We start from the raw sequence: 16803 nt of genomic DNA on the forward strand, positions 1-16803 counted from the left end.
CAGTTTGTGCTGTTCAGCCACACGAAAGAAAACCAAGCACAACTGCTTCTTGAGGTGCTGCTTGAAGTCATCCATCCTTCTATTCGTTCCTGACTCGAGAGGCGCATTTTCATCTGGGTTGCTCACCACACAATCGTCGTGATGCTCGGTGCTGTTGAACGTATCTTTAACACCACCAGTAGTGGCGGCGGCATGTTCTCCGGGTGGTTCGTTACAAGTGCCTGGATAAACACTTGTTCCTTTCCTGAAGGCTGCACGTCCATGTAGCTCCTGTGTTCTCGGTAGATGTGCTTTCTGTACGACTCAAAGTTGCGATACGTCGCCGGACACCCTTGGACACCACACACGACAGTGAAGTCGCGCTCTTGGCGGTGATCTCTAATGTGCCAGACAACAGTGCTGAATTTTCGCGAAGAGAACGGACAGCGAGGACATGTATGCATCATTTTCACATATCAGTCACTGGAACAAAGCGCCTGAAGACGTTCAAAACAAAATCATGAAATAGCACAAGCGTTCCGGTTGCCCGCCGACGCGTTTCCCACGGTCGCCGCTGCAAACAAGCGCGAAAAACAAAAACAAACAGCGCCGGGAAGAATGCGCGTGAGCTCGACGGAAGGCAAGGCTGCAGCGTCGACACATGATCCAGGCATCCAGACGCGCCGCCGCTGGTAGCCGGCGGCGAAACGATTTCGCGCGCGAACAAAGAGAACAATGTGCTGATGGTTAATACTCAGGCATCCTCTCCGCCTCTCCCCTCACCTTACGCATGCTTTCCGCTGTTCAAAACTGCGCGCTGTGGACAGGAGCGTCGTCACTCTGCTGGTGGAATCGTGGTAGTCGACTCTCATATTTTTGTAAATTTCTGCGTTTTCTTGTCCACATTTTAACATTAATGAGTACCATCGGTAAGTCCACACATCAAGCACTAAGTGAACGTTGCTCTTGCACCAATAAGGAGACATCAACCCCACGCTCCCATCGCTTCTGACAGCAGCGCCGTCGCTCGTTTTCCGCGCATAGAGGGGCCAGCATCGACAGACTGGCGTATTTTCATTCGGTCAGCTTCGCGGTATTCACCGTCCGCCACTGATACTGACTTTGGCGGGAAAAGTGACGCCGAACAATGTCGGAGGAAAGTCAGGCGCTGTGTTTGGCGCCCATCCAATGTCTAGTGATTTGGAAAGACCGGAAAGAAGTGATTCAAGTCGGCGGGCGGCATCGGCGGGAAGATCTGATGAATGCTTTGCTGGATACCGATTTTATGGATGGGGCAGCAAACGTGCGCATCGAGGTAAGTTGCGCTGTTTTCATCTTCATTGCTTGAAATACGAAGACCTGTGCATTTCAAAAGTAATTATTTATTGCCATTGTTGGCAAATTGTTGCGCGTATTTCCAGATCCTGACAAAAACTAAAAGCCGTTTAAATAATGCCAACTCTGTTGGAATAAAATTTCACCTGTGAAGCCAGCTGGCTTCACAGCTTCACGAAAACGAGGCGTTTTGAAAGAACAGTAGCATATGCCCTATTGTCGCTGTTGTTTGTCCTGTGCAAACGCTGTGTTCTTGTTGAGCATAGGCACGATTAAAAGTAAAACGAACCTAACACCGTAAAAGTTGGGCTTCGTGCGAAAAGCATCATTGCGTAAAGTTTTTTTTAAGCAGTTTTGCACAAGTCTAACTAAGCATGTTTTTTCACACGTGTTTACGTCGCAGCTGTGTCGTGTTTTTGTAGTAATTTCTAGGTTTGTAGTAAACCCAACCCCTGTGGACATTTTTGTATGGTTTAAAAAAGACGACACAGTAAGGGTGGCTTACGAAATAACTCATTGGCATGGACTGTTTCAATGAAGCGTACGTTTTATGGTTTAATTTTTTTGTGTGTGTGATAGCATTCTAGAAATCAGAATAATTTCAACCGAGCTGAAGTTAGAAAGATTTCTTTGGGGTTGTGCACTGCGGTAGCTGGTGCATACATACGTTCATGCTTCTTTCAGATTTACGACACTCGTTTCGAGTCATTTGTAGACGTAATGGATGGCCATATCTTTTGCGTTGGCGACCGAGTCAGACTTATGCCCATCATGAAGGAAGTGGCACTGGACACGATGTGAGTATCGAAACTTAATTATAAAGTTTAGATGTAAAAAACATGTTTTAGCATTTATTAGTGCTTGTAATGTTCCTTTTGGTTTTCCTGATTTCAGAACAGAGGAAGCAAACGTCATACAAATGGCTGCAGGCAGCCAGTGCCAAGGTCTTCCGCTTGCTGGCATGGAAATGAACTATACGTTGCCTCCTGTGCCGTTTGACATCAAAATCGACATCAGCAACGCTAAATGCGGAGAGCTTCCAGGCGCTGTAAAGCCCCGCATAGTCACATGGATAATGACGCATCTGCGTACAATATCATTGTGAGTTGCAGTAGAATATTTCCACCATCAGTGCGCCACTTTTATTTTTTTTTCAGGTGCCCAGGAAAGCTCTATGAGTCAGCTGCTAGAGCTCTAGTCCAGCAGTGTCCGGCCCTTAGAGACACCATTGGCACAGGTTATGTAAGTACAGAAACTCCTGCAATTGAGGGACAATATTAAGGATTACACAGGCGCCAGAATGCAGTGGTATGACTTATACTATGCGAACATTGTGCATTACCTTTTCCAGGATTCATGGAAAGTTGCATTCCAGTACCGAATGGGCAACATGCGAAAGTCAATGGGCGCAGTTTCGGTCGTTCATGAAGCCAAAAGAAAATTTGCCCACAAGAAACGTGACGAAGAGAGCCCTCGCATGAAAAGACAGTGTCGTGTGGTGAGTATAAAGCCAAATTGTAGACCTGTTTTCCAGCCCTCTTATTGCATTTCCAGGCTTTCACTAGCTCAAGTGTAGCACCATAAGAATTTATTTTTATCCGTTTGTATATTTGGCCACTACATCGAGCACAATTGAGTCAATATTCAGGACAAATTCAGGACAGGGGTAGCCGCGCTGCGGCGCGCCTTCGCACCGGGTGCTCGACGCCACTGCTGTGCCGTACAAAATATTCTTCCAAATCAAAACGTGTTCCATCATAACTGGTTGTTATAAGTTAAACCTGCTTATAACGAAATTGTAAAATGTGCGATTTTTCGTTACATCCAGGTTTTCGCTACATGCAATTTTCACGTGAAGACTCAAAAGGACAATGTGGAACGAAAACCAGATGAAGAATTGATCTAAGGGAAAGTACCTCCAAGTGTTTACAGTAAATCATAAGTATTCGAAGTCATAGAAGGGGATGTTTCGCGATCGCGCTGATAGCGCGGCGCGACTGCGGCGGCAGCCTGCACCTCCGCCTACGCGGCTCGCGCGACGTGACAACGAGGAGAGGGGAAAGGGGGGTGGAGGAGGAATCTGTCTCGGGGAGAGCGCGCGCGATGAAGCGCGATCCCAGGTAATGGGATCGACTGATTTTCAAAACTCGATGGTTAATCCAGTCTTCTCACATCTGCCGCACCCTTTGTTGCCTGCCAGCTGTACTTATAGGAGGTGCTCTTTATCAGCCATGGCCTCCAAGACCAGGCATCAAGGTTGGGTTTGCTTAACTTCCCTGTACTTTGCCGTATTCAATGGGCATGTATCAGCATTAGCGCCACCACATAGACTGTGGCATGGACAGGATAGAGAAGTGACTTTGTCCCACTGTAGTGGCATGTGTAGTTCAGAGTAGGGTGCAGTGGGATGAAGGGCAGAGTCCGACAGATGGTATGGAGTAGGTGTGTAGTTCATTCTCCACAGAATGGGAACAAAAGCCCGTCAGCTTCACTTCCCTGCCTAGCCTTCACAGTAGAGCTACAAACGTTTTCCAGGAGTATAGGTACAAAAAACCTATCAACGGTTTCATGATACTCAATTGACACCACTGGCTGGAGAGCTTTTTTTTGCGGGGAATTGCCGCTGTGTTCTTGTATCTTAGTATAATTCCATGTCTGGAAAAAACGGGGACGCAGTCTCATCAATTTCATCTATTGCATGGCTTGCACCTGACAATATATTAGCAGGCTAGCTGCTTCAGTGGCCATGGCTGATGAGACTCGGATATTCATACATGTTCTGTTCGGCGGCTGACTTATTTTTGCAAGGAAATGCATTCACAGCTCTCAATACTGCTACAAATTGCAGCTGACCAGACCAGCTTGTATTCAATGTGAGCAAGTCATTTGGTAGCCCAAGAAGAACTATACACAGCACTAGGATGACGGACACAAAAGAGAGACAAGTTCTTGCCCTTCTTCTTTCATGTTCATCATTGCAGCGCTGTGTTTAGTTCTTCAATGATGCATCAACTCGCTCAGTTTTCGTTTATTTTGTAGGCCAAGAATGTCAGATGCTTTCTGATCTTACAATGAAGATGTACAGTTAACTATATTCACATATTTTGCTTGAGAGAAGAGCCTGTCAGCAACCAAAACTAGGCGAAGTGTTCCTAACTTGGTCGATCAGGTCATAACATTTATGCTTCTTATTATAACACACTCCATAACATATGACTCTCTTTTAGTTTTTTAGATTTTAAATTAAGTTCACAGAAACAATGATTTCTCTAGCGAGTTAAGGCAGCAGAATATTGCTGCACATCTGAATTGCTGTCGCTGCTATGTTGGCATGTGGCATGCTTTTCGCTGCAGCATTGTTCTCTATTTACTAACAACATACATACTGATCTTTATAAACACAGTGCATGAATATCCCATATTTCCTTTTGCCAATGTCAGAGCTATCTAAGATAAAGAAAATGCCAAAGGATTTAACTTTGTTCTCTGATCCTTAATAGCCATTATGATATCGGTACAAACTGTCTTTTAACTTCTTACGTTTACTTAATTTGTATTAACTCTAAGCAGTGAACCGTCTGCATGGTTCCATGTCAGCTTTAAGAAAAGAGTTTTGCCTCTTCTTGAGTCTGTTCAGAAGTCATATTCTAAGTGAAACAGTGTTTTTTAATGTTGAAGGCGAACGTGTACTTGTGTAGTTTGTCATTCACAATTAACAGCCATACTAGTTTCCACAAGCAGGCGCTGATTTGCTGCGGAGTTTTGTGGCTAACTCTGGCATTTTGGATGAAAAAAATTGCTAAGGTTTAGATGCAAAGCAGAAAAGAAGAGCTGTCAAATTTAGTACTAAGCCCTTCATCACAGTGTGCCTCATAGGCCGGTGTTACCATGGCAAGAAGAATGTCCTGCTAAAACCCTTGGGTGATTTAATGCCAGCCAAACTGGCACCTTTCCTGCAGACTGCTTAGCTCTATCAAAGGGAACTCAAACAGCCCTGTAGCACATGGGCCGCATGCAGCCTGTGGAGCAAGGGATGCAGCCAGCCAGCTGAGAATAATTTTAGCTTTTGTTACAAGACCATATGCAAGCTTTGCTAGTCAGCTTTGCCATCAAACTTGTTATTCGACTAAAATCAGCTAAAAAGCCTTGTCTCCAGTGGTACGCATTCTTTGCGGAACTGAGAAGCATTGGGCCCTTAATCGACACAAACTTCGCATGGACATTTAGCTGCCTTCAGCAAAGAGGCATCAGGCAACCTGCCCTCTTTCTTCTCCAAGTATCCATTTTTTTCTTTTCAGGATAAGTGAATGTGTCATCAACCGTTGTACCCTTTCAATGCCTATAATCTAAAGTGACGACTGCTCGAGGTTTAGTAGGAGTGAGCACGTGCTGCTTTTCTTTTCCACGAAGAATGGGAGAGTACAATTTGGGAACGAGATACTGTGGTTGTTCTTTATGTTATGGGCATTTATTGATATTTATTTGTTTCTGGGTTATAAGTACTTATTATTTATATTGTTATTTTCCGGCTTAATCTTAACCTTTTCAGATGTCATTTTTTATTTAGAGACTGGTCGTATAATACCTGTAAGCTTTGCAAGTTAAGCTTTGAAAGTTCTTGTATCAAAGCAATAACAAGCTTTTGGGGATTTAAAAGAGCGAACAGTCTACAAGTGCAAGGCAAACGTTTTTTTTTTATGTTTATACTGTTGACATTTACAGGAATTTGTCTTATGGTGATTATTAGAATAAAGAGCATTAAATGCAAAGCGGAAGTAAAAAACAACACGCCTTCCACTTTGCATTTAACCATGAACCAACATTTTGGTTCATGGCCCCTTTTCCCAAGCATTTCACCCCAGAAGAGCCGAGCACCAGGCCGGGGGAAATCTTGTACCCATTGGAAACCGGTGGGTACCCGGTGGCACTGGGGATCGAACCCTGTACCTCCCGAATGCGAGGTGGATGCTCAACGTGCAGTCATATACAAAAAGATACCACGGTTAAAAGTAATGCAAGAAATTTCACTTTTCACACAAAATCAGGCTTTAACTGCACATTTTCAAGCGTTGTCTACCTTCTAGAATGCTCCTTCTGTCATAATATAGGAGTACATAGGAGAGACAGGGCAATCAATGAACATAAGGTTTAATGGCCATCGGGCAGACACAGGCAAAAAACCACCGAAAGCAGTTTCCCAACATTTCGTGAGCAAGACCATAAGTTCGAAGAAATTAAATGATCTATTCTCCAGTCAGGCTTTAAATCTGCAAGGGACAGAAAGTATAGAGAGGCATATCTAATCCATAAATTTAGAACATTGAAACCAGCAGGAATGTATATCTCTAAAGGAACATTAAAACCACCAATTATGTTCCCTCCGCACCATAAATATTTGGGAAAACGATCCCAAATAGCGTTAATTGTATAGTTTATTCACAGCACATGTACACTATCCCCCTCTGCAACAGCATAAACTCAGCGTGTTTCTCCAAACACGTTTCCTCCTTATCACTTCCTACTTGAGTTGGCCCTTGAACTATGATTTTTTTGCGTGCCAGGTGTAGTTCACTGTCCAGTTATTATTCTGCGTCTTTGTCCTTCTAGCCCCCCCCCCCCTCCCCTTCCTATTTTGTGGAAATTTTTAATTGTTCCCCTGCAGATATATTCCTTATCAGGGCCCTTTGAAAAGCCTGAAGCATGTCCCTTTTTAAGAAATGTGTCTCTGCATCGAACCTGCTTTAGGTGGTGACTAATCACCCACCCTGTATTGTAGTTTTTCCTGGTGCTGCCACTTGTGTTTCTTTTGCAGGCCACACCCAGTCGAAACAAACTACAGAACTTTGTCACCGGTGATGTAGCTGCAGTACTGTGCTAACATGCCGTTGAAGCTGTACTTGTTAACATATACAGCACTCTTGTTAATTAAGGAGCCGTAGCATGAATTCAGCGTTTTAACTCTGTCCGATTGGAGTTATATATGTAAAACATCTTTTCTCGTTGATGACGAAAAAAACTGATAAACTATAGCTATAAATCAAGACCCGAGATGGGTGACAGCACGTATATGTCATGACCTTCGAGATAGGGCATCAAGGCAAGGTTGCTAAATTTACCTGGGCCTTGATATGTTTTGCAGCCTTAGAGGCTTTGTATGAGCAATAATAATGCTTTCAAACCAATGGACCCCACAGTAGCACTGAACCCTCTCTCCTGAGCATACTGATTACTCCAAGGTGGGTACGCAGTGTTAATGTGAGCCCAGTTGTTTTTCAGCCGTTTTCAAAGGAAAATAATAATTTTAACCCCTTGCCAATGTTTGGTAGTATACAAACATTCAAATGATTTCTAGATAACACTATTTGGTTCACTCGAATAATCAAATGCATGGATATTCTGTTCGCTATTCCAAATTTTCAAATTGACAGAATAACTGTATATGACATTGTTCTCACTGCACTGCAGACACAAGTAAACTTACTACTGGTGCAAAGCTGAAGATAACGTTTAATTTGATCAAAATGCAGCTTTGCATCAATGCCACTTGAAAGCACAGTTTTTGCCTGTACCGTCTTTGCCAAAAGTAACCAGGCTGCTCCGAAGGCTGCCGGAGCAAGCACGCGGCCGTGTGGCGGCGTTGCGCTCGCTGTGGCTTATCGGCGCTCGTCAGCTCCGAGGGTACAACAGCTGACGTAACTTCGCACCCTCACTCTCGCCCGTTGGATGATAAAACTAGGCGCGTATGATGTGCGGGTTGCGGTTTCACGCGTGCGAAGCCTCGTTGTGCCCAGCGAGGGCGCTCAGTATAGCGACGGGGCTATTATCTCTTCTCGGCAACTGCGGAAAACATAAAGGAGGTGATAGTAGACACGGTGAGCTCTTGTCCGTTTCTAGGACGAATATGTGCTAGATTTGCCAGACAATGCTGCTCTGAAATAAGGGTTCCGCGAATGAGAAAGCAGTCATGTGCATAAAATGGCTAAGCGTGAGGAAGCTTTCATTATCGTTTGTTACCAAAACTTACCTACAAGCAAATGCAAAAATGTGTTAGAATCAAACATTGATCTTATTTATACACAGCCTCCCCAAGAGACTAGCACAATTTTGCAAGCCTAAAAGAGAGATAAGGTGGCTTGGAAGGGTTCACAAGCTTTCCCACAACTTTGTACCGGAGGTACGGTCCGTAAAATTGCAGTACGCAAGGCTCCTCGGAGAAAGCATGTTGAAATTTCAAGGTGCGTTATCATTCTTTTTGTACAGGCACATCAAACACGCAGGAAAGCGCAATTCTGCTGGTGTGCTTCAGTAGCGGATTGCAGAACACAAGCACGTATAAATATATAGCGAGAAACGCGACATCTGCTTCAGGGCAGTTGCCGAGAAGAGCGAATAGCCCCGTCGCTATACTGAGCGCCCTCGCTGGGCACAACCAAGCTTCGCACACGTGAAACCGCAGCCGGCACATCATACGCGCCTAGTTTTTATCATCCAACAAGCGAGAGTGAGGGTGCGAAGTTACGACAGCTTTTGTACCCTCGGAGGTGGCGAGCGCCGATAAGCCACAGGGAGCGCAACGCCGCCACACGGCCGCGCACTTGCTCCGTCAGCCCTCGCAGCAGCCTGGTTACTTTTGGCAAAGACGGTACATATGTACTCTCTTTACAAAAAGTTGTGCTGCATTGCCAAACTGGAGGATCAAGTGCCGGGTCGAGCTGTAGTGCTATTGGCTATTTCTGAATGCTACCGGTGTCTGCCTCTGAGTGTATGTTGGCTGACGCAGTGCTGCTCCCTCACTCTCTTTGTCGGGATGATAAGAGCAAGCTTTTATCATATGCAGTGTCTGATTTCATGCATTGGAGTGCTATGTGGCAGACAGAGGGGGAGAGCATTGAGCACAGTAAAACTCACTTAGCACTCTTTTTTGGCTGCCACTGTAAAGAAGCTGTGCTGCTTTGTTAGGATATCTTGAGCATTTAATACCAGCACGCAGGTCTAGTAGCTTCCGTGAATGGGCATTTACTTGCGTTTCTGCACATTTGAGAGTGTTGGCAGAGTAAACTAGCACTAGATATTAAAAAACTTTGTTTACTTTTTCCGCATTTTTTATTATTTTATTGTGACAGTTTATTCAGCTGGAGGGGAGAGAAACTGAGGCAAGATTCCCAGCTGCTTCAGGAGCTTGCACTGCTATACAGTAAAAGCTCGTTAACTTGAACTTTATCAACCAGAAAAAGTTCGAATGATTCAATAGCCTCGGAAAAACTTAAAATTTGAGAGGATGAGCTGCATATTTTTTTTAATCAGCCATGACTGCAACTTGCCTAAGCATTGCATAAAATGCTAGTGTCATCCACTTTCACTTTTTGAAAAAAATAGTCATTGGCCGCTCTAAAGGCTGCTTACTAATGAGCTGTCTGAGGCGTCATTTAATCACAAGTGAGGAAGTGATAAATGCATCTGTGAGATATCACTTTTGCTGCAAAATAAATCTAGGTGCCTAAACGCTCACTAATCCCCTTTGTGTTACTGTCTGAAGGAAAAGCTCGTTGAGTTTTCAAGATGTGTTCTCTATCTCACTTTTCCAACGTACCAACCAATCAGAGAAGCAAGTAGTTCTCCATTGTTGCAGCTGCAGAAACTAAAACATGGCAGAAATCACAATGGGCAAGTTTGATGCTTTGAATTGTTATGCATGCTTGTTTACATGCTGTTTTCAGCAGACATGTATAGTGGTATCGTTTTTGTAATCAATAAAAGGGAAAGGAGAGTGCGCTTTAATGAATATTTCAACTCTAGTTTGTTAAGATACTTTCTGAGATTCATGAATGCTGCATATGCCCGAATACCATCACTGATATTAGTAAGAAAAGGGGACAACATAGCTCGAATCGAATCATAAAAAAGCTACTGCTTTAGAGGCAATGGGCACTAGATTCATTTGATCCAACGGCATGTTATGAAGGGACTGAGTGTGAGGTACAGTCAGGTGTTCTCCATCTAATGCTCCTGCATTAGAAGGAGCCAAATCTCCTCCCCCCTCTATGGCCCTTGCAGCCAAAACGCAGCTCAAATGTGAGTAATTGTAATAACACATTTTAATGTGATGGAATTGCTGCATATTGTCATATGATGGTGACAATGCCATAGGCGACAAATGAACAGACAGGTGTAGCACTGGAATTAACTATTGGGCTGACTTGTGTCTGCAAACGAGCTATAGCAACTCGACGGCACCGATAGTAGCAAACGTGCTTGCTGGCCATCGAATAGAAAACGCTTTTTGCCTTCGCCAATGCTCAATTTAAAGTCGGCAAAAAACATCTAGATAAAACAGCTAAAGAATACTGGAAACGTCTGGCATAATATGGAAACTGTAATGCTTGCCTGGAATCATTTCAGACTAATCTCAGCGCATCTCGTGCTACAAAGAAAGTGAAAAAGCCACGTTTCATGACGCCAAGCATGAACAAGAGCATAAGATTATTTGATGTGCCTCAATCACAGTAATACAACCGTATGGTGGTGGCTTTTGAAAAGAAGAAATAAATATTTGTAAGCTTCGTGTTAATAAGCGAATAATGTGCTTTTAAAAACAAATAAAGCTTTGCCGTGAATGCAGAATTGAAAATAGTGCAACAATGTTGATCTCTAAGTGGTTTGAGCCCTCTGCTTTCCAGAGATAAAGGTGGCAAGTAACAGTTCTTGGAACACATCAAAGGTCCCCGGCCACCAGTATCATAAAAAAATCTTGCATTACCATAACTGTGCAGTTTTAAAAATGACTGCTCAGGTCCAACAGAGTAACGTTATGAGGCAGACTTGGTGCCTTCTTAGAAAATTAGAACATTAGAGGGGGGGGGGTAGTCGCTTCCTTCTCTGCTCCCCACCCTTCCTGCACGCTGATGGGTACAGGTAATTGCTGTGAGAAAACAGTGCTTGACAAATGTTGGCTTTATTGTGCTTGTGTTTCAACAGTTATGATAAGCAACATAACCATTGCGTGATCTTTATATGCAGAAGAAAAAGCAAAAACATATTAGAGAAATGTGCTGTTGGTTTATCATTGCTTTAAATGAGCATGGAAATATAATTCTGCATACATTTTCTTGGTGATAAGTAAAGCATTACTGTACACTAACAACTACTTTTTTATGGCTGTTAAATCATCTATAATTGAATTTCTCACCTTTATTGGTTTCAACAGCATCACATAGATAGCTAAAGTTGTCAAAGTTAAGTCTAGGTCATGTGAGGGACGAAAAAACCAATGTAGCTGGTGCTTATTGAGTCATTGTGATCCCTCTTGTCAAGGCAGACTGTCTTTAGCACCGCAGTGAATTAAAGTGTTGAATGAGTGATTGTATCATTATTTTTTAATCCTGCATGTGACCCAGACCTAAATTTGCTATCATATATATCAGTTGGCTGTTGAAACTGAAATAGGGGAGAAAAGAAATTCAATTATGAATTATTTAGTGGTAAAAGCAAACTAGTATGTGATGATCCATGGCACAGCAGTCGCCTATGTATAATCACTAAGATTATTACATGCAACCAAAAATTAGATGTCTATACTGTAACGGAGTGAAATGAGTGGCAGTCAGTGAAGCATAATACAGAGCAGGATATGGTGTTGGCTTTATATTGCCATGTATTACCTTCAAGTCAGAACTGAGTAGATGGTAGATTGAGCATTAAATATGCTTGCCTCATTAACTGATACGCTAGCCTTCCCTGACTGAAATATTTGCTCCATTTCAGAGGCCCTGCTGCAGATTATCCGGCTTCAGGTGGAACAAAAACACCTTATTAAGGAGAATGCCAAGCAACTCAAAGAAATCTGGGAGAAACTTCTATTGCTGGAGGCAGAAAAGCAAACTAGGGCTGCTCCAGCTGCCCCTGAGGTTGAAGGTGTGAACTTGTCAGCTCACATGATTGAAGAGCTGGAGAAAGCTGAGGCAGCTGTTAAAGATGACCGCGTAGCGGCAGCCTTGGTAATAATGTTTGTTTCTATGGTTTTACCAAACATGCCTGGCAATGCCAAAATGAATGCATGACAGTGTTTTGCATGCTTGTTCAGGTTGCCTTACACCGGTCAAAGGCCTTCAAGACTCCAATTGTTGTTGCCTTACAAATCTTAGTGTCAAAAGTGTTCACTTGTCCGGGTCAGTAAGGGTGTCTTTTATATCCATGAAACCTCATTTCCTTCGCTGTTAGAGCCACGAAGATAGATCGCGAAGATAAATGATGATTTTGTTAGTAGTGCTTCAGTGGCTCTAACAGCAAAGGAAATGAGGTTTCTGAATGCAAGGCAATGATGCCGCTGTTGTCAACCTCAGCTGGAGATATGTATCTTTGGTTATCAGTGTCTTCACGTTTTCTTTTGTTGTTTGTTCCATGTATATATTTTCGCGGGACAACCAATAAAGCGAGTTGAAAGTCAGCGCTCGTTTGTGTACTTCGTTCGTCCTCGTCTTTTTTCGCGCTGTTTAACCTCAATGTAGCGTGTAAGTTTAATAAAAAATTATCTTTTAATCTAGTTGCCCTTGCATTTCTTGGTCCAGTGTTTTGAGAAAAGTTAATATTTCCAATACCTGTACCCTTTTTAAGATGTTGGTTGCAGATTAGCACTTCTCACATATTTTAGGTCATGTAATGATGTCGTAATTTAGTCATATAAAGCCGTGCTTCAACATTAGCCTGCAATGTTATTTATTATTTTAAATATGAAAGCATTACTTCAAATGATATCATAAGTGCCATGCCACTGACTTGTGCTTTGGCTTGTAACTGGGAGACAATTTTATGCCAAAAGGTTATTTATGTTCACTGAACTCTAGTATATTATTAGCGCACATTTAAGGCTGGTGGTATATTTCTTTTGTCTGTATTTTATACTATTTGAATGTTTCCGAAATGAGCCGGGACCAGTCCCCTTGTTTTTGCATTTCGTTTTCAGTTAATCGAAGTTGAGGCTAGCTTCAGAAAGACTGTTGCAGCAACTGAATGTGCAGCTGGACATGCAGATAAGAGGCTGTTGTTTTACGTTCAAATGTTTTGAAAAATTGAGTCCTGAAGTCCTTTAAACAGTAGATTTGTACGCTCGAATGCAGAATGCTGAGCATCACACTGGATTGTAATCATTGAAAATTTATAGGTCTTCAGATTATACGAAGTCAGTCCTGGCTTGAAAGCACTTCAGGAAGCACAATACTATTGTTTCTAGTGGTGCAAAAGCAACCAACACCAGCTTCCAAAAAAGTGCATGAATGCAATGCAGCTTCTATAGAAAACAAAATTGATTTAACTAATGGGTAACTCGTTTTTAATCTTTTTGAGGACATGCTTGAAAGCTAATTGCTTGCACGCCTGCAAAATTATTTGCAGTGATGTTGCTATTGCACTTCAATGCTAGGTGATAGAATTTCCCAATGATGATCAAATTTGCTGCATTGTAGCAGCAGCACAACACCTTTGAGTTGGATCACGATTAAGGATCTGGAAGGCTCTTGACTCAACAGTCTGAGAATGGCTCTGTGTCAGGGTTATTATATGAGCTCTGTCTTCGAGGATATGATGCAGCAGGATTCACTGCTCCCTTCGCTGGCCCTTGTCTGTGTGCTATTGGAAAAAAAAGTTTCCAGGACATGAGAAAAGAAGTATTGGTGCAAACGTGTCACATTCTTTGGTGACCACTAGATTTCATTAGCACTAGACATAGCACTGAAGTCCTACGTTTACTCCAATAAGTCTGGTCTTCAGGCACTGACTAATAATGAGCTATGTACTGTGTGCCTTGATTCCTGATGACACGTCTTCAAAACATTCCGTCCCTGATAGTACATGCACTTTGCTACCTGCTCTATTATCTCTCACATTCTCATTAGCATACACTCATAAGCTATATGAGAGGCCAATCTGCATTAAAGCCCCTCTTTATCAAGCAATAAGACCGTGCTAGCGTAGCACAGGGATAGAATGACTGACTAGGGATCCAAGGGCTTTAGAAAGTGCGATTACAATTTCATCCTCTATCTTAAAAGGCCTGCCAGAGTTGGCAGCTTCTACCAACTTTGCTATACCATGTAGTGTCGTGATGTTACACAATCCAAGTACTAACCGATGCTTGACTATGCCGCATGGCAACTACTACATACCAGATGCACTTTCGGGATGTTTTGCTGACAATTTCGTCGCCCAGTTTCTTGAGAACAATGCATTTAACACTGTCACTTTAAGAGTAACATCTCTGTAGCAGGATGATTTGGAGACCAATGCCACTTATTTCAACACTTCCATTTCCTCGTCACTGAGCAACCAAATACCAAAAACAGTTCTCTATATGTTTTAATGTAAGCCCTTGGCTTGGGCTTACATTAAATTTATTAAATGATAAAATTATTTTACATTTATTATTACAGGATATGTACAAAACAATAATGAACTTTATGCTGAATAGTTATATTGTTCCGAAAGAATTGTTTCCAATCGATCTGTGTTAAATATTTGAAAAGTACTAATCATAATTTTCACTTGCACGTGGCTAACCGAAATGCGGGAAGGGATGTCTGCTTTCTTGCGGCTATGAGGTGCTGCTTCTGATGTTTTAAATCAAAGGGCTATGACTGAAAATGATGCACAATTACAAAAGGGGCAGCCCTGATTGTTTGCATGCATTTATTAAGTGAAGAGATGTTTTAGAAAACTTAAATAGGTGAAACCTTCAGCAATTATATGTAAAGGAAAGCCTAAATGTGCAAGGCTTAGCAAGAATGGGAAACATGACTCGGGAGCCTATCAGGTACTTGTTAAAGTTGGTAAAAAATGTTCCCTCCTAAAGCATGACATTGTAGGTATTTTGCTTTCGTGGGCTGATAGCAGGTAGTCAACTCGCTATTTAGACAACTGTGGGTGTGGATTTATGTAAAAAGTAATTCAATAATTGTGCCACTTTGCTTGTTTTCAGCGAACTAAGCTACGGCGTCTCGGCGGGAGAGATTTAAAAGAGGCAGGGCAAATGTGATGACCGCCATCATGAGTGTACCTGTCCAAGAAAAGTACAGCCTTCATGGAAAAAAGGGAAAAAGAGTTTTTGTGAGCTTAAGGTTATGCAAAATCGCTGCGGGTATATCTTTTCAGCTGTGCCTTATTTTGCTTGTCTGCCTCTGATGTAGCAAGGGGAATATTTTTACTTCGTTTTAGTCTGCCCAAAATGATGCATGTCAGCTTGTAAGTGGTGTACAGAAAAGCATTCTTACATGTGGCCTTTAACATCATAATGCCCTGAATGCACTGTAAGCCAAAATGCTCTCGATTCTCGATTGTTTTTTTATACACTGATAGGTTCTGGAGCCTAAGTAGTTATGTTTCAGGGCCACTAAGTGTATAAGAATAGTATGCATTCATCTAAAGTGATTAGTTTACCAAACATTTTTGCTCCAAAATTTCTCTTGCTCTTAATGCAGGTTGCATATTTTGCCCATTTATTTTACCAAGCATACATCACAAGCTGCATGTCTGCAGACTAAAGAGGCCTGTAGCAGAAAGCTTGTAAGAAGAATGCACAAGCTTAAGGCTGCTGTATCTATTTTGTGCTGAATCATGAGAACACAGATTTGAGATCTGCTTCGATTAGCTGAGGTTGGGTGTTATGGTGACATATGCTTTGCTTTATGTGCAGACATCATTTGTGAGACCCAGGGGGTTGACTTGTCTACAGCACTAGGGTTTATTCGGAAATGGCTGCCTGGGTCAGTTGACCGTCGGGTGGCAGGAAGAGGCGCTACGCTGAAGCTCTTCAGCAGACCCTTCAGCCAACTGCCCCGGCAGCCACCATGATGAGCCCTAGTACTGGCTTGGCTCCCGGGGTGGCGCCCAGTGTGCTGCCTGGGTCATGCCCTTTCCCTGGCCCCTCCACGTAGTAACTTCTCCACACCCTGCACTGCTACCAAACTGCTGCCTATAGTCACTTCCAGTATTTGCACCATTACCCAGCAACATGTACATCGGCCTTAAATAAAATGTTTTTAGAGAACCTTTGTTTGCTTTTTTGGCGGCTCTTTCAGAAGATGCCTAAGATGGTAGTTAGAAAATGATTAGAATACGAAAAACACGAAGGTCAAGTTTTTGAAATCGTGAAAGCATCAGCCACAGTAAAAAAAGGTTTAAATGAAATTATTTTAGCTGGCTAAAAAGGGCTTAACAATAGTGGCGCCAACGTTGCGTGCGCCGTTAAATCAGGCTGTACGCCAATAGGGAGTTTTAGAATAGGGGGACCCAAGGCTTGGAACCCCCAAGGAAATAGCGTGCGGCGGCGCAACGTGCTAGCCGAGGGGCGAGTTTTAGAATAGGGGTTTTCCCGATGCAGCGGAGCCGGGCTTGCGTTCGTCGATTGCAGCGCCACAACGGTAAACCAAGAAAAAGCATTTAAATATATAAGAGCCAACAAAGCTATTTTGTTAATCAAAAAGTGCTACTATTGCACAAAAC

The 16803-nt window shown here is 42.8% G+C and overlaps 1 protein-coding gene across 1 annotated transcript; it reads left to right on the top strand.

Moving 5' to 3' along the window:
- Positions 1-1696: 1696 nt before the first annotated feature.
- On the top strand, positions 1697-16152 carry LOC146200364 (uncharacterized). The gene is made up of 8 exons (XM_084592335.1): positions 1697-2111; positions 2209-2415; positions 2472-2556; positions 2666-2831; positions 3515-3570; positions 12090-12308; positions 12395-12479; positions 15995-16152. Exons 1-8 carry the CDS (start codon positions 2035-2037, stop codon positions 16150-16152), a joined length of 1053 nt encoding a protein of 350 aa, XP_084448461.1. The 5' UTR covers positions 1697-2034.
- Positions 16153-16803: the final 651 nt, after the last annotated feature.

This window comes from Amblyomma maculatum, chromosome 2 (assembly GCF_055883805.1).
Source record: "Amblyomma maculatum isolate TAMU_Amacu chromosome 2, ASM5588380v1, whole genome shotgun sequence".
Classification (NCBI taxonomy): Eukaryota; Metazoa; Arthropoda; class Arachnida; order Ixodida; family Ixodidae; genus Amblyomma; species Amblyomma maculatum.

Coding starts and splice junctions, on each gene's coding strand:
- LOC146200364 (XM_084592335.1), top strand. CDS start 2,035: ATGGATGGCCATATCTTTTGCGTTGGCGACCGAGTCAGACTTATGCCC. Junction 3,571..12,089: donor CTCCAAGACCAGGCATCAAG/GTTGGGTTTGCT, acceptor GCCCTGCTGCAG/ATTATCCGGCTTCAGGTGGA. Junction 12,480..15,994: donor AAAAGTGTTCACTTGTCCGG/GTCAGTAAGGGT, acceptor CTTTATGTGCAG/ACATCATTTGTGAGACCCAG.